At 37.1% G+C, this 26,860-nt stretch overlaps 1 protein-coding gene across 1 annotated transcript in view; it reads left to right on the forward strand.

Moving 5' to 3' along the window:
- LOC126126795 (pro-neuregulin-3, membrane-bound isoform-like) overlaps positions 1 to 11,532 on the forward strand; it is a 399,360-nt gene extending 387,828 nt beyond the window's left edge. The window contains exons 5-8 of the mRNA XM_049915142.1: positions 4,616 to 4,677; positions 4,767 to 4,899; positions 7,496 to 7,595; positions 7,698 to 11,532. Coding sequence (XP_049771099.1) covers positions 4,616 to 4,677; positions 4,767 to 4,899; positions 7,496 to 7,595; positions 7,698 to 7,805 — 403 coding nt within the window. The 3' untranslated portion in view covers positions 7,806 to 11,532. The remainder of the gene's footprint in view (positions 1 to 4,615; positions 4,678 to 4,766; positions 4,900 to 7,495; positions 7,596 to 7,697) is intronic.
- Positions 11,533 to 26,860: the final 15,328 nt, after the last annotated feature.

Genomic DNA, 26,860 nt, shown 5'->3' on the forward strand with positions numbered 1-26,860 from the left:
TGCGTCTTGACCTATGTGTGGCTGTGTTAGATGATACGGGTGCTTGCCATGTAGTGTTTTCTTTTTCCAATTTACTTTCTTTGTATCTGTTGATGTTATGTGATCTAAAGGGTTGTAGAAGTGGTTATGAAATTGCAATGGTGTAGCTGATGTATTTATATGAGTGATTGCTTTGTGTATTTTGCTAGTTTCTGCTCATTCTAGAAAGAATTTTCTTAAATTGTCTACCTGTCCATAATGTAGGTTTTTTATATCTATAAATTCCCCTCCCACCTTCCTTTCTGCTTAATGTGAATCTTTCTGTTGCTGAATGTATGTGATGTATTCTATATTTGTGGCATTGTGATCGTGTAAGTGTATTGAGTGCTTCTAGGTCTGTGTCACTCCATTTCACTACTCCAAATGAGTAGGTCAATACTGGTATAGCATAAGTATTTATAGCTTTTGTCTTGTTTCTTGCTGTCAATTCTGTTTTCAGTATTTTTGTTAGTCTTTGTCTATATTTTTCTTTTAGTTCTTCTTTAATATTTGTATTATCTATTCCTATTTTTTGTCTGTATCCTAGATATTTATAGGCGTCTGTTTTTTCCATCGCTTCTATGCGGTCGCTGTGGTTATCCAATATGTAATCTTCTTGTTTAGTGTGTTTTCCCTTGACTATGCTTTTTTTTTACATTTGTCTGTTCCAAAAGCCATATTTATATCATTGCTGAATACTTCTGTTATCTTTAGTAATTGGTTGAGTTATTGATTTGTTGCTGCCAGAAGTTTTAGATCATCCATGTATAGCAAATGTGTGATTTTGTGTGGGTATGTTCCAGTAATATTGTATCCATAATTTGTATTATTTAGCATGTTGGATAGTGGGTTCAGAGCAAGACAGAACCAGAAAGGACTTAATGAGTCTCCTTGGTATATTCCACGCTTAATCTGTATTGGCTGTGATGTGATGTTATCTGAATTTGTTTGGATATTAAGTGTGATTTTCCAGTTTTTCATTACTATATTTAGAAACTGTATCAGTTTAGGATCTACTTTGTATATTTCCAATATCTGTAGTAACCATGAGTGGGGTACACTATCAAAGGCTTTTTGGTAATCAATGTATGCGTAGTGTAGGGACCTTTGTTTAGTTTTAGCTTGATATGTCACCTCTGTATCTATTATCAGTTGCTCTTTACATCCTCGTGCTCCTTTGCAGCAGCCTTTTTGTTCTTCATTTATAATTTTGTTCTGTGTTGTATGTGTCATTAATTTCTGTGTAATGACTGAAGTGAATATTTTGTAGATTGTTGGTAGGCATGTTATGGGGCGATATTTAGCTGGGTTTGCTGTGTCTGCTTGATCTTTAGGTTTCAGATAGGTTATTCCATGTGCAAGTGTATCAGGGAATGTGTATGGGTCTGCAATGTAACTGTTAAATAATTTAGTTAGATGTGAATGTGTTGAGGTGAACTTCTTTAGCCAGTAATTTGCTATTTTATCATTTCCAGGGGCTTTCCAATTGTGTGTAGAATTAATTGCTCGGGTGACTTCAAGTTGCAAAATTATCACTTCAGGCATTTGTGGTATCATCTTGTATGTGTCTGTTTCTGCTTGTATCCACCGTGCATGCCTGTTATGTTGTACAGGGTTTGACCATATGTTGCTCCAGAAGTGTTCCATGTCTGTTATGTTTGGTGGATTGTCTATTTTAATGTGTGTGTTATCTATTGTTTGGTAAAATCTCTTTTGGTTTGTGTTGAATGTTTGGTTTTGTTTCCTTCTATTTTCACTTTTTTTGTATCTTCTAAGTCGTTTGGCCAATGCTTGCAATTTCTGCTTTATTTCATCTAATTGCTCTATTGCTTCTTGTTGTGAGATTTTACCCAACCTTTTTCGTTTTTTGTCTGATATTTCATTTCTTATAAATTGTGTTAGCTGTCCAATGTCTTTTCTCAGTTTTTCTATTCTGATCTGTAGCCTGTGTTGCTATGCTGGTTTTGTGGGCTTCTTCTGTGTGTTGGTTTGTTCTGATCTCTGCCTAGTGTGTATACTTAGTGTAGTGTGTGCTCCTATATAAACCAGTAGTTGTAACTCCTCCATAGTTGTGTTTTCATTTATTTTGTTGTGTATGATTGTGTTGATAGTTTTTATTGTTGTTTCGACTTGTGGGTTATTTGGCAGTCTATACAAGAATGGTCTAATGTCTGTATTTGTGTCTTTGTATTCTATACATGTCAGCTGAAATTTCTCTTCTATATCTAACACGTGTGTCACTTCGTGTTTTATTTGTGCTTGTTCTGGTGGCTGTCTTAAGATTTCGTTTTCCTCTGATTGTTTAATTGATGCGTGTTGGTCTTTGTTTGTTTGCTCTGGGATGTTTGAGTCCATTACTGTATTTTCTTCTTCTTCTGATTGCACATTATTTTGTTCCACTATTTGTTGTACTTGTTGTTTGATGTTTTCTAATTCTGACTGGGGTATCCTGTTATTTTTTATTATTACACAGATCTGATCAGCTAGTCGTTGTTCTGTTAAAAATTTTTATTCTGGGTATCTGGTAATAAATGTTATGTATACTTGTGATCTGTATCCAGTTGTGTTGGTTCCTAGGTTTGTTGCTTGGTAATAACAGAACATGAGGTGTCGATTAACTTCATCCGACCATCTCATCCTCTGTCTTTGTTTTCCTTCTAGGGTGGTTGCAGGAAGCATATCCTGCAAAACACCTCTATTTGGATTTAAATAATTTTCCAGTTGGCTAGCAGTGTCGTTACCATTGTGGGTGGGCATAGGGTTCAAGCGTCGTCCCCGACCATGATGGCGCTTGTCCGAGGCTTCTTTAGTTCTGTCCTGAACCAAGTAATCACACTAAAAGGGGGGTTAGCCCTATTAGTGGTTTGTTCTTTTCGTCGCCTTTTACGACTGGCAGAACATACCGGAGGCCTATTCTTTTCCCGGGCCTCCACGGGTTTTATTATTATTATTATTATTATTATTATTGTTATTATTATTATTATTACTTCCGCATGTGTGATGCAATTGTTTGTTTATTTTTCTGAAACTACAAAGGTTCTCTATAGGTTTACTGCTTTCAAAGAAATGAAGTGAAAGCAGACTGCCAAGAGAACATTGCTGTAAACTCCAAACAGCCCTTTTACATATCATAAACATGTAGTACCATATAACACTTTCACCCATAATACATAAAAACAAATTGTCATCATTGGGGTTTGTACCCAGGACCCTTGGTACAAAGAACTAACACTCTGCGTACTTCCCCCACGGTAGCTGTATGTGTTAAGTTACTCATAATTATGGTATCTCATTTTTGGAGACAAAACATCTTGTTTGTCTGATGCACTAAGCAAATTCTATAAATGTGTGTAGCCTGCCACAAGTACTGTTCTCTGTAGATTTAAATGTGTGTTATTTTATAATCCTCTAACAATATGTACATGTGGCACTATTTTACTATCCTGTGACATCTGTACTATGGAATGCAGATGTAGCAGTTTTTGGACCACAGGTCAGTAACACACTACCAGGGGCTTGAAAGACTAGGTAGCTTATAATTGTTACTTGCATAGGAATGATCCTTAATCAGTGGAACCAAAAAACTACCATAAAAAACATGACTGGGGCTCCTGAAATATAGTAACTCACGATACGTGGTTGACAGTTGGCACACAGTAGTCCATGTTATGAACTGACAGTGTAGGAAATAATTGTGTCGCTTGGTCTGGTAACAGACTTGTAGTCCATTGCAAGCCAGGATGAGACTAAGAATTTATCTCTGTGTCAAAACAATGTAATCTCCTTTGGAGAAATATTTTTCTCTACAATAAGTTGAGAGTGTTGTTCTAGTATGTAGGGCTGCAAGTTCATGGCATGTGATAACTCTGTCTGCTCCTGCCTGTTACAGATTTTTTGAAACGAAGAAACTGATATTCATGTTGTTGCTAGTTGCATACTGCAGTTTGTGATGTGTATCCTATGTATCATTTACTTAAATAGCCAGTGGTGCTCTTTTTGACATGGGACAGTTAATTGTAGCATATTGGGCAACATGGTGCTCTGGTGAACATCTTGGTGCTTTAACAAGTGTTCCTTAAAATGTGATAAAGCCTTAAACATCTGGGCTATGTAAAATTTTGCTTATTATCTGTGGCAAATATGAAGGTATTTTTGTAGATATCTCTTAGCCTGTGATCACTTCAAACTAGTGAAGTGTCAGATGTTTATGAAAGTGTAAAATACTGTTCATGTGGTGTTACATACCTATTTCGGGAGGGCCATGATAAGCAAAATGGGTTTGACGATCCCTTATTTCATCCTTATTGCTCCATTTTAAAAGATAATTTTTTAACTAAGAATTAGTGACAGTCAACAAGAAAAGACATCTAGATTATTGTTCTAAGAAGAGATTCTCTTAGAAAGTAAAGTAATTATTTGCGGTTTGGTTCTTTATGGAACACACAACGAAAAACATCATTAATATTGGAATTACTTGTGAGCATAGTGTCATAGAGTAGAAAGAGCAAACAGTTTCTGTTTGTGAAAGATGTGTGCATGGGCACCACATTGGAAATTTAATTAGAGGTAAATGTTAAGCAAATCTGTTTGTTTGCAGGTGTGCAGATGGGTACATGGGACAAAGGTGCGAATACAAAGACTTGGATGGAACTTACTTACGTAAGTAATATAAGGCTTGAATTGATGAAAATTATCTCTCATTCCTGAAGTGACCAATAACTTAAGTTTGATTTTTGTATTTTGTGCAGCATCCCGGCAGCGTGTTATGCTAGAGACGGCCAGCATTGCAGGTGGTGCCACAATTGCTGTGTTCCTTGTCGTTTTTGTTTGTATAGCTGTTTACATTCACCTACAGCGAAAACAAAAAGAACTACGAGCCAGGTGAGCCCTTGTTTGTAGAAAATAATTCTCTCTCTCTCTCTCTCTCTCTCTCTCTCTCTCTCTCTCTCTCTCTCTCTCTCTCTCTCTGTCTCTGTCTCTCTCTCTCTCTGTCTCTGTCTCTCTCTCTCTCTGTCTGTCTCTCTCTCTCTCTCTGTCTGTCTCTCTCTCTCTCTCTCTCTGTCTCTCTCTCTCTCTCCAGGGAATTTCTCCCAACTCTGAGTCAATGCTCATCCTCATTTACCCCATGCTCGCAAATTACACCTTGATTCACAACTCCCCCAGCCCCCCCCCCCCTCCCCCCAGGGTGCTCCTCACGTGCTACCTCCCTCAGCTCCTCACGTGCTACCTCCCTCAGCTTATCCCTTGTAACACATTAGATTCACAACCCCCCCCCCCGCCCCCCCCAGGGTGCTCCTCACATGTGCTCCTCACATGTGCTACCTCCCTCAGCTTATCCCTTGTATTTCTCTTATCACCATATTCTTTTCCCATGTCTACACATGTTTGACGAGTTATTTGTCGTGTCATTTTGTGCATTGTTTTTGGCTAATTTGTGTGCGCACTATGTATGGGGTTAGTCAAATGAAAACAAGACGGGGGGGGGGGAATAAGTAAATTACTTTTATTTCAAAAGTAATCACCATTACTGTTAATTAATTTATCCCATTGTAAGACAGGTGTCAATGCTTCCATGTAAAAAAACGTTTATGCTTGCCTACAGAACAATGATAGTACTCATGGGTGTACTCTTCAACCGGAGGAAATCATTGGCTGTGAATGTATTTCTTCAGGGCTCCAAAAACATGGAAATCACACGGGAGAGATTGGCACTGTATGGAGAACGTCTAAGGGGCTGCTAGTGGAACTTTACTGCTGTGTACTAGAAACACGCGAGTGGGCCCACTCATTCCCAAGGTTGTTTAGACTATGCTGTAGAAGTTTCACTGGGAAGCCCTTCCAAATCCTCCAAACAGCCTTGTTCTCTTCCCTTGCAATTTCCAAATTTTTGGAGTCCTGAAGGAAGACATTTGTGGCCCTTCATTTGCTTCAGATGAAGAGGTGACGTCAGGGTAAAATCATTGCGTAGGCAACTGAAAACATTGCTCTGTGAAAACATTGCCAGTCTTGTCTCACAGTGGGATAAATGTATTAATAGTTATGTCAATTACTTTTATAATAACTAGCAGTTTACTTACTTTTCCACCTGTCTCATGTAAATTTGACTGTCCCTTAGACACAGGAAATTTGTGGCCTTTTGTAGTTACAATTCTTTAACAAATCAAGAATAATATTGGTTGGTTTGGCACTGAAGAACATTAAATTACCATGTTAGAGATGTAAGTGATAATACAACAGCAAATTCCACAACTTTCCTTCATTTCCTGTTGTCATGCAAATAAGGTCATTGCAGTAGTGCCCTTACTAAATCTAGCAGCCTTGCTGCCTTCATTTGGCCATTATTGACAGTCTGTATGCTAACCATAGATGTGTTTCTCACTCATCTAATAACTACTCACATGGTCATTTGAAATGTAAAAGCTTTCTACTGTGCAGCACAGCACTGGAGTCTGTTTTAATAAATTCTGATTATAACCTCTTTGTTTCATAAATGTACAATGTGTCTGATAAGTAATGGTACAAATTTCAGGAGGGTATTCCTGGACCAAAAAGAAAAGATAATTTTTTACAGTTATATTGCCCATAATTATCCTATATTGAGATAATAGCGTGATTTCAAGACTTTTGGCTAGTGGTAAGAAAACTTAGTGTGGTTGACAGATGGTCTGTGTAGTTGATACACAGTACAACATGGTTCATAAGTGATAAAGGTTACCAAGTCACTCTATTGGTCTCAGTCCTCTGGATTTTCTCTTGAAGGAGGAACAGCAAGTCTCTGTTGTACATGAGTGAAGAGAGTGATCTTCACGATTGCTGTACTGGAGTTTCTGACTGTTTCTGCTTTTGGAGTCAGGAATTCCCTTGTAAAGTTCTTACCATTACAGTTCCAGTACTTTTATGATGATCTTGTTGATACACGTACACAGAGTACAATGTGGGATTTGTAGGCTGCCATGATGCAAACACTTTATATTCTGAACCTAGTTTTAGTGATGATTTGCTATCAGGTCATCTTCTGTTAAGTTTTTATAACTGTACTTTTTTGTTTCTTACATGACAAATGATAATTAATTGAAACCCTCAGTTGCCGACAGGTGTTGTTGATATACTTTGATGACAGTACTTGAATCATCTGTTGAGATTTCCTCATAATACATGTTGTGTTAGCCGTGATTCACTTGGTGATTACTTTAAAAATTTCATCTTTATGCTTAAAAGTTCATCTATTCAGTGCTGTCTGTTGGCTGACTTTGTTCCTATGATTTTTACTCATAAACACCATTTCACTGGCAACTGGCTATAATAACCAAACTAGTTGTATCAAGGCAGACCTGCAAATCACACGTAGATCTTCTGAACTTTGCTTTGGTTTTACAGACATCCTAACAGTGACGTTGACGACATCATACATTTAAGTTATTGTATTAGGAGTAGTAGTTGCTGTTGTTTGTATAAACAACCTATTCTTATGTTGCAGTTGTACAGACGGTAGCAGTCGAGACCTCGAACAACGACCTTTCAGTAGAGATGTACTGACCATCTCCATTGGTAGATCGAATCAGACTCAGAACTCATCTGTAAGTGCATTTTCTGTTTGTATACTCTTGTGTGAATTCGAAATTTTATTGCTGAATACCACTGTTTGAAGTATTGCTTATCTGTCTGTTGTCTGGTTTTAGGAATCTCATATGCCAGTGGAAACAGCAGGCTTCACTACGCTTGTTACTCATGCCGGCACAGAACAGTTGCCTAGCAGTCAGTGGCACCAACCTGTGTCGAGAGCGTGAAGAATGTGAATAGTTCCGTCTGTTATTATTTCGTATAAGTATTTTGCTTGATGAAAATATATTTATTGTATTGTATAAGACACATACAGTTTGGCAGCCAGAAAATGGATGTGTTAATCACTCAGCATGTGAATATTGAGATAGATCCACAGTGGTTTAGACATGTGTTCAGTTTGTGAAGTAACATTCTGTTACTTCTTGTGTTGTTAATTTCTTTCATTTCTTTTCTTCTTTTTTTTTTTCTTTTTACTAAATAAGACTGCCTTATTTCCCTGATACATTAGCATGGTAACTGACTGTTTGGTATGGATGAATATTTTTACAGTGGCAGCAACTGTATCAGTTTAATGACAAAAGTATTGCCTTTTTTATGCCTCGCAGAGGAATATAGTCTGTCTGATGTTAGAGTAGGCTTATATATCTGTTTCTTGCTGGCAGGCGAGTAGCTGTGCTTTGATAAAAACGCTTATTCACAAATGTTCATGTTCAGCCTCTTGTACTGACTGATACATAGGAGGAAAACCTTGTTCTTATAGTATTACACCTGCAATAGAAACAGATGTAATGGCATTTCATTAGTGAGCTGACAGTTGATACCGATATGTACTAAGTCATTACATATTGTGTTCTGGCACGAGTGATTCCACTTATTACATGATATGTGGGACACTAACGTAGTTATGTATGACAGCGTCAGGATAATTATTATCCTATGTAATTACTGTAAAGCAAATTATCTAGTAATCACAACACATTCCGTTCACAGTGACTTTCTTTAATTTGTATTTATTTATTATTGTCAAATCGCAGTTGCTAAGTTAATCATTACATCATAGACCTAACAGAAATTTTCCAGTTCATTCATTTGTTATTTATTTTATTTTTGGTTCTAAGTACAGAATTTGTGTTTATTTTCACAAACAATATTTCCCTGTAACTGTTGGAAGCACGATAATTCTCTGTAATGCCAGGAAACAGTTTAGTTTCATTCTGTATCAAAAGTTGAATATTTTGTATGCAGAGTAGTCCATTGGAAAATACTGAAATAAAATTTGTTTGTTGCGCTGGAAGATGAGTTAACATATTCATTAATTAAACTCTGGCAGCTGTAATATTAATGTTGTTTTTGTAATATATGTAAATAGTAACAAAAGTATAAAAGTGGAAGTATTCCAAGGTAAGAAAGATTAAAAGTCTTTTCATAATTTTTGAAAATCTGAAAGTATGCATATATTTATGTATATGTTCGTGCATTTGATACCGGACTATTTCCGTACTAACATGTATATTTTGTAGATATTGAGAAGAGCCTCTGTTTTCATCTCTGTACAAATTTTTCATAATCTTACAGAACATACTACTTATTTCCATTCTTCATTTATAATTACTTGGTTCCTAATTTATTATTATTGCTATTATTATTTTTAGAAGTTAGCACTTGTATTCTAATCCAGTTATAAGTTTGCATATGGTGTACATATATGTGTGTCTGAAAAATAGAATGTATGGAGACGAATGTGTGTGTAATTAGCCTTCTTGGCAGCTGTTGTCCTGTCTGGTAATTTGCTGCGTTTCATTCCAGCTTCCTCTTGCTAACTTGGAAGGAACATTGTTGTTACTGATAACACTATACCTTGGCTGCAAGTTTTATTTTTATATTAAAAATTTCTTGTTTCTCTTACACATGAATACCAAAGATATAAAGTTAATATTTAATATGAGGCCAACTTTCTCCCTCAATAATCCATACCAAAGTTTCAGTCATAATAACTGTATATGCAAATATATGACTTCTGCAGTGTGAAGAATTCTGTAGAAATGAGCATCTAGCCTCAGTTACAGATGTTTCAAAAGGAAAGTGTCAGCATATGTGATGGTGGAAGAGACTAACCATTCTTAATAATTAATTGTGGCAGTTAAAACTAAATTGTTAATTAGAAGAGTAGCAATGATGTATTCTAAATTTTGCCCATATTTATTACTCACATGCTGAGTTTAGCTTCAATGTGATATGTCAGCTTTTAAATGTGTATGTGTATGTATATACACAATGATAAGTATTCCAAAAAACAGTTATACACTGAACATATTCCATAGCTATGTTAATTATTAATGTTCCTAGAGTAATTATCCTCACAAAATTTCAACTAAACAAACTTATTTTAGACAGTTGTACCATGGCTGCATGTTGTTCTGGTATTGTCTAAATAATGTTGCACTTTGTTTATCTTTATTTACATGCAGAGTTATCTTCATCAGAATAACTCAGCAAGTCAACAGCTATTTCATACTAGTACACAGTATATGAGACAGATTGTGATGTATTTGCATTCAATAGCATTTAGAATTCACACAATATTTCACAGATTCTCAGGTATTCAACAAAACAGTGGAAACACGAATTCCTCGTAATGTATTCTTGCCACCAAATATGCGTAAATGTCCTTCAAAACTAGTCACTGGTGTGAGCAAGAGTGAGAGCATTTGCATGAATGTAGATTTTTTGATTTAACTTTTACAGTGCATTATACTTCAGTGTTTTTCTACGTCCAAAGATTCAGTGTTTCAATTGTCTTTAATTATCATGGTAATGTATTCCATACTTAAAACATCTACATGCTTTAATGTTTAATTTATGAGTTATAGTGGGTAATATCTGTGTATGAAGACATTGCAAATGTTGTACATAGTATTATGCTTCCTTTTTATAAACTCTTATTTTTAATAATTTGTTGTGTTCCTTATGCTCAGAAAATAATTTTCTAAAATGTATTTCATGTTGTTAAAATTGTAATAATTGTTGTTATGGTTGGTGTATTGTCATGAATTTGCAAGTAAATTTTTTAAAAAGCAAAAATATGTGTAACACACAGTTTCTTTATGGATACTGTCCTCCACTTCCAGAATCACACTTCTGTGTTCTAAATCTTTCGGTCCTGCCATTTGTTTTAGTTACATCCAGTATAATTTGTTGTATTACTGTTAAATTTCATTCTAATGTGTACATTAACATAAACAATAATTTATACGTATCACAGATCTTGATGTTGGATCTCTTATTGTAGGATGCGCTTAAATTTAAATATTGGCATAAACTGAATTTAATGTGTAGTATTTTATGTGGCAGATATAAAATTAAAAAAAAAATCAAAAGTAATGTTTTCTGTACCAGAAGTGTGATTTTTTTTTGGAATTGGCGGCTGTTACAGATTAGAATGCAGTTAAAGGATTTGGAATACCTGCAGCCATGGTATTTGCCAGTGACAAATTTTTTTAATTTATTTTGAAACAAATCAGATATAAATAACATTGATGTCTACAGTCTTCTAATACAGCTCTCTCACTGCCAGATGCTTCTTTAATTGAAGCATCTAGTTGGCAGTGTAAGAAAAGTATTAAGTGTCTTCACATCTTAACGACACATTGTGTATCAGGTGCAGTTTAATTTTGGAAATAAAGTACTCAGTTATGTGGAGCTTTATGAAATGTAACAGAATCTCAAGAAATTGAAACTAAGATGTTTGTGATACAAAAATGTTTCCACACAGCCATTTTATTCCGAAATTGCCAGACTAATACTGCAAAGGAATATTATGGCATAGCCACAGAGCACTCGCTGTATTATTATTTTATATAAGCTCACCAGCACAATTTAGGCAATAGTTGTTGTACTGAATCTGAAGTAAAACTGCGGTAGCCTTCAGTAATAAAACATGATCAAAATATAAACAAAGTTGTTTTTAATCTTCCTTTCCTCCTTTTATTTAATTGTGAATTTTGTTAACGAATTAATAATACCACAATTACTGTTAGCAGTAGAGAGCTGAGTATGCTGTTACAAATAGTGTGTATTAATGAAAATGAAAATACAATTTAAGAACCTGAATAACTGGATTGAGGGGAAGTAGTAGTGGAAAAGGAATATATACAGTGTTTCTTTTGTTTTAGATTATGACTTCTATGTTTCTCTTTTGCATTGTTTTGAAGAGGCTCCTCATTCAAAGTAATTTTTTTCCACAAAATGTTGGCATGAAATTTTAATTTGATGAACAGCAATTGGCAGTGGCAGTCTATGGCCTCCCTCTTACATTTCATTTCAAACGTACAAACCCAGCCACAGAAAAATCTGCAGGATCCTTCTTTGTTGCTGCAACTCAAAACATACACTCTCTCCCCCTCCCTTCCCCCTCTCTCCCCGTCCCTTCCCCCTCTCTCCCCGTCCCTTCCCCCTCTCTCCCCGTCCCTTCCCCCTCTCTCCCCGTCCCTTCCCCCTCTCTCCCCGTCCCTTCCCCCCCTCTCTCCCCGTCCCTTCCCCCCCTCTCTCCCCGTCCCTTCCCCCCCTCTCTCCCCGTCCCTTCCCCCCCTCTCTCCCCGTCCCTTCCCCCCCTCTCTCCCCGTCCCTTCCCCCCCTCTCTCCCCGTCCCTTCCCCCCCTCTCTCCCCGTCCCTTCCCCCCATCTCTCCCCGTCCCTTCCCCCCATCTCTCACCCTCCCTTCCCCCCCATCTCTCACCCTCCCTTCCCCCCCATCTCTCACCCTCCCTTCCCCCCATCTCTCACCCTCCCTTCCCCCCATCTCTCACCCTCCCTTCCCCCCATCTCTCACCCTCCCTTCCCCACTCCCCCCTCCCTTCCCCACTCTCCCCCTCCCTTCCCCCCTCTCTCCCTCCCTTCCCCCCTCTCTCTCTCTCCCTCCCTTCCCCCCCCTCTCTCTCTCCCTCCCTTCCCCCCTCTCTCTCTCCCTCCAGTCGTCTGCCTCCTCTCCCTCCTTTCCCAATCATTACCTGCTGGGTTTTAGAAAGGATGGTAGGAGAGTATTTAGCCCATAATTTTTACACTTTTTACATTCTTCTGAACGAATGTGTATTTTCAGCCAAACATAAAATGAAATAGTCTGAGATGAAAGCCGGATGTCAGTGTCAGACGGGCACAACATCGCGACAAGTGACCATGTTGCCATCATCAGGTATGCTGATGAACTAATAACCTGAGAGCTGTTGCAAGAGCACAGATGGTGTCAGCATGTACCCTTGCACCCAATCTTGACTGGAGTGACTTGGCAGTGGGAGGAAAAACATGCTGGCATCCTCTAATATTGAACTGCTGAAGTGCAACCTACACCCATTTGAATGTGCTTACTGTGCTCATCCCTTTTGTTTCTATCTAAAATTTTTATCCCACACACTTCTTTTCATTGCTGAATTGACAATTTCTTCATGTCTCAGGATGTGCCATATCAATTGATCCCTTCTTTTACTCAGGTTGTGCCATAAATAACTTTTTTCCCCTCTTTCAATTCAATACCTCCTCATTTTTCATTCTATCTATCTATCGCTCCCCGCCTGCCTATCTTATCTGTCTGTCCGTCTGGCTATGTTCCATCATTCTTCTGTAGCACCTCATTTGAAAGTCCTCTATTCTGTTCTTGTCTGAACTGCTTATTGCCCATGATTCACTTCCATAGAAGGCTACATTCCAGACTAATACCTTCCTAAAAGACTTCTTAACACTTGCATGTGTATTAGGTATTAACGGACTCCTCTTTATAAAAATGCTTTTCCTGCTGTTGCCAATATTCAGTTTATATGCTCTCTTATTTTGCCCATCGTGTTCTTTTGCTGCCAATAGTGCTTCAGTCTTCAGCATTGTCTGATTTGACAACATTCCATTACCTTTGTTTTACTTTCGTTTACATTAATTTTATGACTTCTTTTCAAGACACTATCCATTCTGTAAAACTGCTCTTAAGTCCTTTGCTGGCTTCGACAGTGTCATTGACAAACCTCAAAAGTCTTCACCCCCCCCCCCCCCTTTCTCCCTAAACTTTGATTCCTTTCCCGAATTTCTCTTTGGTTTCCTTTGCAACATGCTCAGTGTGCAGATTGAATAACATTGGGGACAGGCTACATCCCTGTCTCACTTCCCTCCTAGCTACTGCTTCCCTTTTATGTCCCCCAACAGTTGTAATTGCAGTCTGGTTTTTGAACAAGTTGTAAATAACCTTTTGCTGTCTGTATTTTATCTCTGCTACTTTCAAAATTTCAAAAAGTGAAATCCAGTCAAAGTTGTCCAAATCTTTCTGTAACTCTGCGTTTCTTAAGCTTATCTTCTAGAATAATTTATAAGTTCAGTATCGCCTTGCATGTTTCTACATTTCCCTATAGTCCAAACTTATGTCCCTGGGGTTGGCTTCTATCAGTTTTTCATTCTTCTGTAAGTAATTCATGTCAGTGTTGTGTAGTTGGGACTTAATAAACTGATACTTCGATGATATTCCCAGCTGTCAGCACCTGCTTCCTTCGAATCAAAATTTTTATATTCTTCTTGAGGTCTGAGGATGTTTCACATGTCTCATATATCTTGCACACCAGCTGGAATAATTTTATCATGACTGGCTCTCCCAAGGATCTTGGTTACTCTGGATGAGTGTCATTACTCAGTGGCCTTGTTTCCACATGGCTCTGTCAAATTCTTCTTGCAATACTATACCTCCCATCTCACCTTCACGTACTTTCTCTTCTCTGTTTATAATGTTGCCATCTAATTTGTTTCTCTAATGTAGCTCTGTAAATTCCTTCCAACCTTCAGCTTCCCTTCCCTTGCTTAGTTCTAGCTTATCAACTGAACTCTTCATACAGTTGTTCCTCTCTGTCCAATGGTTAATGAACTGGGAGGACATTCCACTGGGTTCTGTTGCAGTGATGGTGGAATTTGTTTCAATTCTTTCTGAGTGTGGTAAATGGTTCTTGCTGATTTTAGAGCAAATAGACCTACTACACTACAAACACTCTAACTCATCCGAAAGATGTTTGAATGTGATTCAGGGTTGACCTTCGATTACCCAGTCCTGCAAAACACCCGAGTTTTGCCAACTGTGGTAAAATTGTTCTTGCCGTGTCTGTAGGAGCATTATTGTACTGATAAAAATCCAATAGATCCACAAAACCAAGCTATACCACAGTGGTGCAAGCTTAAATACCATCTAGCTCTGCAAATGATGAAGAGTTTGAAAGAATGTATTATAAAGGAAATTAATAAAATCATCAAGTTAGACAAACATTTAACTGTGGTGAAGGGTTAGAAATTGGTGATATGGTAAGGAAGAGGAGAATGTGGACTGGGGAGGAAGGAATGGAAGGAAGCTCTCTTGTAGAATTATGCACAGAAAACAATCTAATTGTTATTATGGTTTAAGAATCAAGAAAGAAAGTTGAATACCGGAAAGTTATCAGAAACTTGAGATAGATATATTTGTAAACAAGATTTTAAATTGTGTAATGTTTCCAGGGACAGAAGTGGGCTTGGACCATAGTTTATTGAATATAAGCTAGAGATTAAACCTCAAGAAACTACAGTAAGGTAAGAAATTAAAGAAATGGGGCCAGCGTAAATTGTAAAGAGCCATAAGTTGCTGAAAGTTTCAAATGAAACATTAGGCAACAGCTGGATGACACAGTAGAGATTGAATTTAACTGATGTAAGGAGGAAGTATAAAAATGAAGTCAGCTAAAGAGAATACTGGTATCTAAAAAGTGAGACTTACAGAAAACGCAAATTACAAAGCAGGAAGAGTTGGAAGAAAACTGAAAGGCTACAGAAAGAAGCTCTACTATGGAAAAGAAAGATTCTTCCTGTATGAAAATTGAATAAACATTTGGAGAAAAGAGACGTATTTAATGAATATCAAGAGCTCAAATGACAAGCCAGTGTACTAGGCAAAGAAGGGAAGTGGGAAAAGTGGATGGAAGGAATGCACTGGGTGTCCCAGGAGGAATGGTCAATATCGGGTGTATGACAGGAGTGATCATCAAAGCATAAAAAATGTAGTAAATGTGGGGTTAAACTGCCTACCTTATGTGCTATGAGCACTTCGTCTTCAATACCATGAAACAGATATCTTTTACTCATATCTCAGAGGTGGTAGTATGGACCAAAACAAGGAAGAAATGTCCAGTAAACTTGAGCTCTGAAGTGCATACCTTAAGAGGTATGAGCACTTGGTCATCTTTGCTACTGGGCAAGTACTCATACAGCAACCCTTTAAGGTATGCTTTAGACCTTGTGTTTACTGTACAATTTTTTCTTGTTGTGTTCTATACTACCTTTTCTCAAAATATGTAAAGTGAGAAGCTTGCAGTAGAAGAGACTTGTTTCACATTATTGAGATTAAGTACTTGTACCTCATAAGATAGGCACTTGAACCCATTTTTGCTAGGCATTTTTGCATAAAATGATTGCCCCTGTCATATCCCTGAATACTGATCATTCCTCCAGACACCTTGTATACAGGAAATACACAGAGAAAATGAATTAAAAGACAATACTATAAAAAGGGAAGTGGAAATAGATGGAGAGGAGATAGTAAATGTAAATGTGATACTGTAAGAATAATTTGATAGGACACTGCAGGACATAATTCGAAACAAGGCACCTGGAGTAGATGGCATTCTAACAGAATTATTCAGAACCTTTGAAGAACATACCATGTCAGATATTACACCCCCCCCCCCATTAGATGTGCAAGAGATGAGAGAGAGACAGAGAGATGGAAATACCTTCAGGCAGGTAGGAGAAGACAGGTGCTGACAGATGGGAATATTACTGAATTATCAATTTAGTAAGTCATGGTTGCAAAATTCTGAAAAGTGTAATGGAATGTAGTGAATTAAATTAGACAGTGTGAAATGAGACGCTGAAGAAGTAGTTGAATATATTATTTGGGAAGCAACATTGACATTGGCCAGAGTAGTGAGGATTTAAAATGCAGATGGGCCATTGCAAGAGAAATGTTATTCTGCTGTACACAACAAGAAGGTTTGATTGGTTTGTGTATAACACCTTTGAGTTTGATGGTCCTATATTTTTTTTAATGCCGAAATGGTGATCAGATTAGCATTTCAACATACAACAGTGGAGTATGTGTGTGTGACTGACATTAAATTGCTTTGATGAGAGACTTGAATTGTATGACCCCCACGCTCTGTTCCATTCTCTATGCTGTCTCATTCCGAGGAAAGATATGCTTTTAGTTTGAGGGTTTATACATGTATTTCTATGACCTCACGTGGTTTATGTAATAGTCAACAAAAAGTGCAAGAGATAGTTGGAGAACTATGAAAGGAACAATTTATCAGTATCTACATTCCAATGCAGGTGTAATTTTTAAGTGACAACTCTGTTGAAACATATATTGTCCATTAGAAATTCAATTTCCTTTCTCCAGTCAGCCCTCAAAAAGCTGCTCCTCAGTTGATCTCTTATGTATCCTAAATCTTTGCTGACCTGTTCTGCACTCCATCTATTGTTCTTACACTGACCTAGGCCAGCCAAAAGATTGAAAAGCTGAAAACCGATGCATTATATTATTATTTGACAATAGGTATTTCTTGCACAACAGTTAATTGCAGAGATGAGAACTAAGCCTGCATTTCTGTTATTGGGTTCTTCATATTTTAAACATAGAAAATGAAGAGAAGTGAGCACTTCCACAACAATGTGTGCAGAATACTATGAATAAGGGTACTGAAAAAAATGGATGAAAGAAATAACACAGGAGAGTGTTAAAAGAGCCAATGGTAACTACTGTGGGTTGGCTGCTACCATTTTTTGTCATGGAAATAGGAACAAATTTCACATGAAGTGATATATGTAAATTAAAAAGTATACAGCAGACTGAATCATGGGAGGTGGTGTGTTTTTAATTTTAAACAGACATTTATTTACAGATTTTTGATGGCATGATGATGAGATGTAAGAGGCTGTATAAAGCAGATTAATCAAACTGGGAGTGATAGGGTTTTGTAATACAAGTTAATGATGTCAGTGTACGGAGACGAATACATAGGTAAATAACAACAGGAAAACACCAACACCCTACAAATCACAATTGAGTGATTTACAGATAAGATTCGGGAAGGGCTGTTGCTCAAAGCTTAATTTCATTTTATCTACATAGTCTTTATGAGAGAGAGATGTATGAAACTAAAGAGTGCTGGCAGGTTGACCAATGAATACCAGTTTATGAAATATTTTAATTAGGTATTTGCGTGATATTCATTATTTAATCAATCTTTTCATTCGATATGTGCCACAAATCCCGTCATGAGCTTCCAGGGACATGGAAAGGGTCAAGGTACACATTAACGAAGGGAAGAAGCTGCATTAGAAATAAATGTTCTTGGCTTTCTGCCATTTTAAAAGTGTTTGGGTATTTCTGATACTCTCTTTGCAAGTCAAACAAGCCCATAACCACCAGTGTTTTCTTTTTTTTTATTAAATGACAAAATTTCGCCTTCCAGGGTTATTGTGATCTATCCGGGGCATTTGACTGCAGTAATTATAGCATTCTTATGGAGTAATGCGAAGTTTATGGCTTCGGAAGTATAATGAATAGGTTGTTCACTTTGTAATTGACTTCAGAGGAGCAAAAAGCATCTGTGATACCTCGTGCAGTTTTTGTGATTAAGCTTTTTCTGTGTGGATAGAAATTACTTAGTGTTCCACAGGCTTCAATATTGGGACTACTTCTGTTCTTGCTATATAAAAATTACCTTCCATCTCATTTATTTATTTATTTATTTATTTATTTATTTATTTATGTTGTGTTCCGTAGATCCACGTAACGAGTAATTTGCAAGGGCATGTAATGTGTCAAATTTTACACATTTCAATATAATTTACATGAATACTACAAAAGATACGTTGTAAAGAAGGTGTCAACTAAGCAACATATATATACAGTTAACAGAATATTGTTGTACACTGAGGCAGGATTGTATATACTACAATTTACATAAATACAAAACAAAATACAATGTAGATAAGATATCAAGTAAAGATCATATATCCAATAAACAGAGAATATATATAATAAAATAAATACATAAGTGAATACAGAAAACCAAATTATTATTTATCTTTCATAGTGAGATTAAAAGTATTTGTAAAAAAAATTGTAAATTTAATGGCAGTATTCATTTGCTCTTATAAATCAGTTGATTGTATGAAACTATTTCTCTGTTACGTACTCTTTCAGGATTTGTTTGAATTTGGTAACTGTTTATGCAGACTTTTGATATGTAGTGGGGGTGCATTAAACACCTTAATGCTGGAGTAATAAGCACTCTTTTGAACTGAATTTAGACTTTTCAATTCAATGTGTAGATTATTTTTGGCTCTTGTGTTGTAGTCGCGATATTCATGGTTGTCTTTGTACAGAGAGAAGTTTTTACAAAGGTCACAAGGGAGAAATATACTGTGAGGAGGTGGTAAGGAGCCCCATCTTTTGACACAAGTTTCTGCAAGAGTGTGTGTGATGGACACGACTCATTATTCTGATGGCTTTTATTTTGAGCAGTGGTATATTTTTTTGCAAGATGTTGATTTCACCAAAATATAATAGCATAAGACATTATTGAAGGAAAGTAGGCAAAGTAGGAAGCCTTAATGGAATCCTCTTCAGTCACAGAAGCAATGATTTGTAGTGTATTCAGGGTGAAGCGAAATTCATGCACTCGGGCTTCGCAGTGCGACTCCTCACATGCCAGTGATAAAAAAAGTCTTGAAATTTTGTCCAGTGAGGACATCAGACAGAAAGAGGACGTTAGAGAGTGGCAGTCTGGCAACACTGTAACCACATGGTAACTACCTCTGTCAGCACATATTACTCATGCTGTGTAGTTGGTGCAGTGGATAGAGTTTTGGATTAGCATGCAGGAGGTCGAGGATTCGATCCTGAATTGGATCACGTTTTTTATATTTGCTAATTTTATTCTGACATTTCATATTGTAATAACACCATTTCTTAGGTCACACGTGTCCTAAGTGTACAACATTTTGTAATGCTGAATAACAAATATTTGGTTAGACAAACAGAATATAGACATTTGAAAAAAATGACCCTTCGACTCAGAGTTGCAATATTAAAGGTTTTGGCTGGTTTCGTTGTCTAGGGGCTGGAATTCGTAGTCGCCGCATTACAGGCCAACTACTGCAGAGTGTACAGTATACGATAAGAATACACACATGAATCCAATGGTCAAAGGTTCCTATCACTTGGCAATTGTGAATTATGAAAGTAACGTATAAATTTATAAATGAAAGATTGCAATTAAATAAAATCTACAGGTACTATCTTAATGACTTTAAATGATGAGTACGGTAGTAGAAGTACTTGTGAGAATGCAGTATATTTCTGCAAAACACTTATTTGCGTCTTTGGTCCAGCAATTAAAAAATAAGTTGAATAACAGGGAAACAATAGATTCCTACTGCATGTAATTAGTTGTGAACGACAACATAGCTCGCGAGATGTTCATTTCTAAATGCATATTATGTCTTCACTGTAGAAACATCAGAAATCTCACAAGTTCACAGGTCGGCACTTCGAAGTATTTCCACCCTCCTCGTGTCCTGTGCAACTGTCCCTCGTGCCGCATCGTTCCAAACTACCTCGTGTCCACTCCGGAAACGATGCTCCTCCCCAACCTCCATATGTCTCTCTTAGTAACGAGTGCTGTGATTGGCTAGAGCGCTCACTCCATGTCTCCAAGGCAACGTACACTCACTAACATAGTGAAACACTTTCGACATACTGGATTTACATTTAAATAACTTGAAATTAAATAAATATTCCTATGGCTGGGCCATAAATAGAGAACACACATTATTAAATACATAAACAAATTAAATAGACATATATCAAAGGAATAGCAAGCAAAAGTAGGCCAGTAGTCTAATGTCTCTCTGATTCTAAAACACAGTAAATAATCGACCAATTTCTTCATGAATAGCGTATAGGGGATATAAACAAAGACATAGACGAATAAATATATTTATAAGCATGCTGCTACCATTTTTTTCGTGTAACTGTGGAGTACTTGTGGCCTGACGTGATCGATAGTAATCGGCCACTTTGACCTCCAATAATTCGTGTACTATTCAAGTTACATGCCTGTAATTTATACCAATTTAGGTTTACACGAATAGCTTTCTAAAGACACGTCGATTGATGAAATTGGATGAAGCAGTTTAGATTTTGGAAATTCGTTGCTGGCTGTTACTTGTATAATTTACCATCTGATACTAAACTTTAAACTAATAAAGATATTGAAAATCTGATTACAGCATCATGGTAATGTACATGTTTCTTTTTGAGGTATCATGATTCATCTAGCTACTATTAATTTCTATACGAACTGTGAAATGTCTGCCATTAAGATTTCACAAAGTCCGCCATCTTTGGCACTCCAGGCGTGTCTCCTCCATCAACACAGATCACCATGGAATTACCAGCCACACGGCTGGACCATACACTGGGGCTACCCCTCTTGTCCGGCTAACATTCGGCACCACGCGTTTGCTGCCGGGCCCCAGCTAGCTGAGTAGCCCATGCAGCCACACCAACTCCGAATTTAGAAGGTTCTTGCTGCATGACCTCCAGAATAGCTTCCTCAGTAGCTGGAGTATGGTGAGTCTGTGGATGCCCCATTCACGCAATGGTTGAAGGGGAGAACCTGACTCCCGAAGGCACAGCTCCAGACAACAAAACACATTTTTATCTGGATGGCATCAACGAGGATATCTAGCAGCATATTCACAAGCGGCAACACCAGCCCGGTTATCAGATGAACCAAGGACCGGGAGCATATCCACATATTTATCGTTTGTGTATGCCATATGCCTGCCACAATGATTTAGAGGTTTACAATGAGAAAATTCGATGTGTTGTATGCATGTACATTGGAGTTTGTCACGGGTGGGTTACTGCGCTCGCAACTAGTCCCCATCTGGTGGGCAGTGCATACAGTATAAACACGCCGTCAGTCCTGCGCCCTCTTCCACCTACTGTGCATTACCACTCTGACACATATTATTCTGTATGATTCATCCCGACACCGCTAATAGTGAAATGTTTGGTTTCAATTTACACTGTTTCCCTAATGGTAACAGACGTGATGTTTCCACAGTCCCATCGATAGAATAATAATAATAATGATAATAATAATAATAATAATAATAATAATGAGTCAATAATAATAATAATAATGAGTCAATAATAATAATAATAATAATAATAATAATAATAATAATAATAATAATAGACTGCATAGAAGCGATGGATAAAACAGACGCCTATAAATATCTAGGATACAGACAAAAAATAGGAATAAATAATACAAATATTAAAGAACTACTAAAAGAAAAATATAGACAAAGACTAACAAAAATACTGAAAACAGAATTGACAGCAAGAAACAAGACAAAAGCTATAAATACTTATGCTATACCAATATTGACCTACTCATTTGGAGTAGTGAAATGGAGTAACACAGACCTAGAAGCACTCAATACACTTACACGATCACAATGCCACAAATATAGAATACATCACATACATTCAGCAACAGAAAGATTCACATTAAGCAGAAAGGAAGGAGGAAGGAGATTTATCGACATAAAAAACCTACATTATGGACAGGTAGACAATTTAAGAAAATTCTTTCTAGAACGAGCAGAAACTAGCAAAATACACAAAGCAATCATTCATGTAAAAACATCGGCTACACCATTGCAATTTATAATCACTTCTACAACCCTTCAGATCACATAACATCAACAGATACGAAGAAAGTAAATTGGAAAAAGAAAACACTACATGGCAAGCACCCGTATCATCTAACACAGCCACACATAGATCAAGACGCATCCAACACATGGCTAAGAAAAGGCAATATATACAGTGAGACGGAAGGATTCATGATTGCAATACAGGATCAAATAATAAACACTAGATGTTACAGCAAGCATATTAAGATCCCGATACTACAACAGATAAATGCAGACTTTGCAAACAACAAATAGAAACAGTAGATCACATCACAAGCAGATGTACAATACTAGCAAATACATAATACCCCAGAACACATGACAATGTAACAAAAATAATACATCAACAACTTGCCATACTACATAAACTAATAAAACAACACGTTCCCACATACAAGTATGCACCACAAAATGTACTGGAGAATGATGAATACAAATTATACTGGAACAGAACCATTATAACAGATAAAACAACACCATGTAACAAACCTGACATCATACTCACCAATAAAAAGAAGAAATTAACACAACTAATCGAAATATCCATACCCAATACAACAAATATACAGAAGAAAACAGGAGAAAAAATTGAAAAATACATTCAACTGGCTGAGGAAGTCAAGGACATGTGGCATCAGGATAAAGTTGACATTATACCAATTATACTATCAACTATAGGAGTCATGCCACACAATATCCACCAGTACATCAATGCAATACAGCTACATGCAAACTTAAATATACAACTACAGAAAGCTGTAATTATTGATACATGTTCAATTACCCGAAAGTTCCTAAATGCAATGTAACATATACCATACAGTTAAAAGGAAGTCACGCTTGATCAAGGTCTGCATCACTCTCCATTTTTAACCAGACCTAAGGTCTGAGAAAGGAAAGAAGATGATGATAATAATAATAATAATAATAATAATAATAATAATGCATCGGGATGCATATTAAACACCATGCGGTTACCAGACTCAATGTTGAAAAGTATAATTAGTGGGACCATGGTGATAACACATTGGACGTTATTCACAAATAACGTTTTAGTGCTGCTGGTAACGTAAGGCCCTAACGAAATCTAATGGACCTGTATGAGGCAAGAATAACAGTGGGTACTAGTCTAAGGGACCATTGGAGGAGGGTACAAAGAAAACAGGTTTCACATCTAGTAGATGAAGTGTTGGGAATAAATTCAGATACCATACCACCTGGACTACATTTATCAAATAAAAGACATAGGCCTCAACCAAGGATCAAACCATCGTCGTCCTGCATGCTAACTTAAAATTCTATCCACTGCACCAACTGTAAAACACAACAAACATTTGCTGACAGAGGTAGTTTCCATACATGTGGTTTTTACAGTGTTGCTAGATTGCCACTCTTTAACATTCTTTTTCTGCCAATTAAATTTTGAGGGAGACATTTTTTTATCGCTTGCATGTGAGGAGTCGCACTACAAAACCCGAGTGCGTGAATTTTGCTTCACCCTGTATCTTTCTGAGCTAAGTCTTTTGTAGAAATGAAGAATGTGGGTAGACCAATGTAGACTATGTTTGCACCCAGGAATTTTCTGTCCTCAAATTTTTGTACTGATTGATCTCTACACTCTTTTTAATTTCTTTGAGATTTCGTTGTGGCATATGAAATCTCATATAATGGGTTTTATGCGATTTGAGTGAGAGACCATTTGCAGAAACCCATTTTAAAACTTTAGAGAGAACTTTGTGTGCAGTTTGTTGTCAGAAAATTCATCAATTATGGTTGACGTATCATCTGTAAAAAGAGTAAAATTACTCTTTGTATTGGAACAAAGAAGGAGGTCATTAATGAAAATTGGAATAGCAGCAGACCAAAAATTGAGCAGCAGCAGACCAAAAATTGAGCCTTGGGGCACACAACAACTTAAGGCATCCCACTCTGATGAGGAAGAGGCGTTCAGCATTACTGTCTGCTTTCAGTCATTTAGGTATGACTGAAGGCACAAAATGACAGTGTTCTGCCTTTTTCAAAAGAATTTGGTGGTTTACACAATTGAAGGCTTTCCAGAAATCACAAAAAGTACCTACTGAAGACATTTTTTTGTTAATGGCTTCCAAAAATTGAGAGAATATTGCTTGTCAGTACAAAAAATAGTGCAAAACCCATATTGCTATTGTTGAGGATACTAAACTGACAAAGCAGAAATAGTGCTATTTGCTCATGATGTCAGCATCATAATCAAGTCCAGTAGAGGTACAATAAAAGAAGGAACAGCAACTGATTTGTTCTTGAGAAATCAGTTCAGAAAAACTCATTTCGTTTTATTCTGTATAGGGGAGGAGGCATAGTCATTGAAATTAGAGAACAACAGAAAGGAAATACGTAAAAACATTTCAAAATTCCTGGGTGTACATGTTAATTAGAACCTGAATTGGAAATCATAGCTGGCCAGGGTGGTCGTGCGGTGCTAGGCGCTACAGTCTGGAACCGCGCAACCGCTACGGTCGCAGGTTCGAATCCTGCCTTGGGCATGGATGTGTGTGATGTCCTTAGGTTAGTTAGGATAAGTAGTTCTAGGGGACTGATGACCTCAGAAGTTAAGTGCGATAGTGCTCAGAGCCATTTGAACCAGTTTTTGGAAATCATATGCTATAGATCAGTGTTTCCCAAAGCCTGGTCTGCGGACCCCATGGGGTCCGCAAGCTGTGCCAGATGGGTCCGCAAGATGCTATTAGAATAAAAAATGTATTAAATATATTTCGTATGATAACAAGATTTTTTGTTTTGGCCACTTCATGCATGAGCAGAGCTTTAGTGTACGCTGACTTCTCTGTCTAGCGTCTTCCTAGAGCCAACTGACACTAGCACACACTAGTGCAAAACTAGAATTAGATAGAGGCAAATAGTTCTGCTGTATGCCGTTAGAATGCGTGCGCTGTCTCTTTGCAGCTGACAACTGACAGTCACTTTACACAGAGACTCGCATTTCAGACGACAATCGGTCATTGTTAATTTATTGCCATTGCTTTCACAGACCGTGTTTTTACATATTCAATATTCTGTATTAAAACAATAGTGTTTCTAAAGCGTTGTTTTTCGAGGAAGCTGCAGTTCATGTAGTTAAATGGACCGTTGGTTAAACAGTGGTTCGTTAAAACGGGAAAGGCCTACAGATAAAGAGGAAGATTATGGATTTGATGTTCAAGCAAGTAAGTCAGTGACTCTTGAACCGAAGTTGTAAGTGTCCATTGAAAGTAAATCGTCGGCATCCCTTGAACCTAGCCCTTCCAAGATCAGTGTTAAGCTTACTGGAAAAATTAGAAAACATAACTCTAATTATTTGGAAATCGGTTTTACGCTCACTGGACCTGTGCAGCAGCATAAACCTCGATGTGTAATTTGCTATTAAAGCCTTTCAAATGAATGTATGAAACCAGCAAAACTCTGGTGCCATCTTGAAACAAAGCATCCAGAGTACAAAAGTAAGTCATTAGATTTTTTCAAAAATAAATTAGGAGAGTTTAAAACATCTCGTAAAACACTGTGGTGCAAATGCAAATAAAATGCAACCCTGGCATCTTGCGAGGTGACTCAGCTTGTTGCTGAATGTGGGAAAAACCACAAAATTTCTGAGGAACTTATACTGTCATCAGCAATAATACGTTGCAAGAGAATGTTAGGTGATGCAGCTACTAAGGTAATAGGAACTGTCCTGCTCTCAAATAATACTGTTCAAAGACTGATATAGCAGTTAACATCGAAGAAACATTGCTGGCTAGACTTTGCAAGAGTGACATATACACTCTACAATTGGATGAAAGCACAGACATATCAAAAAAAGCTATAATGTTAGTTTTCGCACAATTTTTATGGGAGGATCTAGTGTTCAAAAAAATTTTTTTTCATGCGAACTACTGCATAGAACAGCAGATGATATTTTTACTGCATTAAATAATTAACTCAATGTCTCAATAAACACGATGTCACCTGGAAAAAATGTGTAGTAGGCTTGTCGACGGATGGAGCAGTCAATAGATGGGAAAAAAAAAAAAAAAAAAAAACGGGACATCTAGCTCGTATTAAAGCAATAGCCCCTGAGTCGAAATGGACTTATTGTTGTATCCATCGTGAAGCATTAGTAGCCAAAAGATTGCCTGAACCTTTGCAAAAGATATTTAACGAAGTAGTTCAAATCATCGACTACATTAAAAATAGACATCTGCAATCCAGATTATATTCTTTGTTGTGTAAAGAGATCGGCAGTGAGCATGAGCAACTTCTTATTCATACGGAAGTAAGATGGCTTTCTCGAGGTAGGATCTTGTCAAGATTTTTTGAACTTAGAGACGAGGTTCTTGTCTTTCTTCTTGACACAAAGTATGCAGATTTTCTCACTAACTTCTCTTGGCTTTGCTCAGTTGCGTACTTAGTTGATGTGTTTGAACACTTTAATTTGTTA

Source organism: Schistocerca cancellata, chromosome 1 (assembly GCF_023864275.1).
Source record: "Schistocerca cancellata isolate TAMUIC-IGC-003103 chromosome 1, iqSchCanc2.1, whole genome shotgun sequence".
Classification (NCBI taxonomy): domain Eukaryota; kingdom Metazoa; phylum Arthropoda; class Insecta; order Orthoptera; family Acrididae; genus Schistocerca; species Schistocerca cancellata.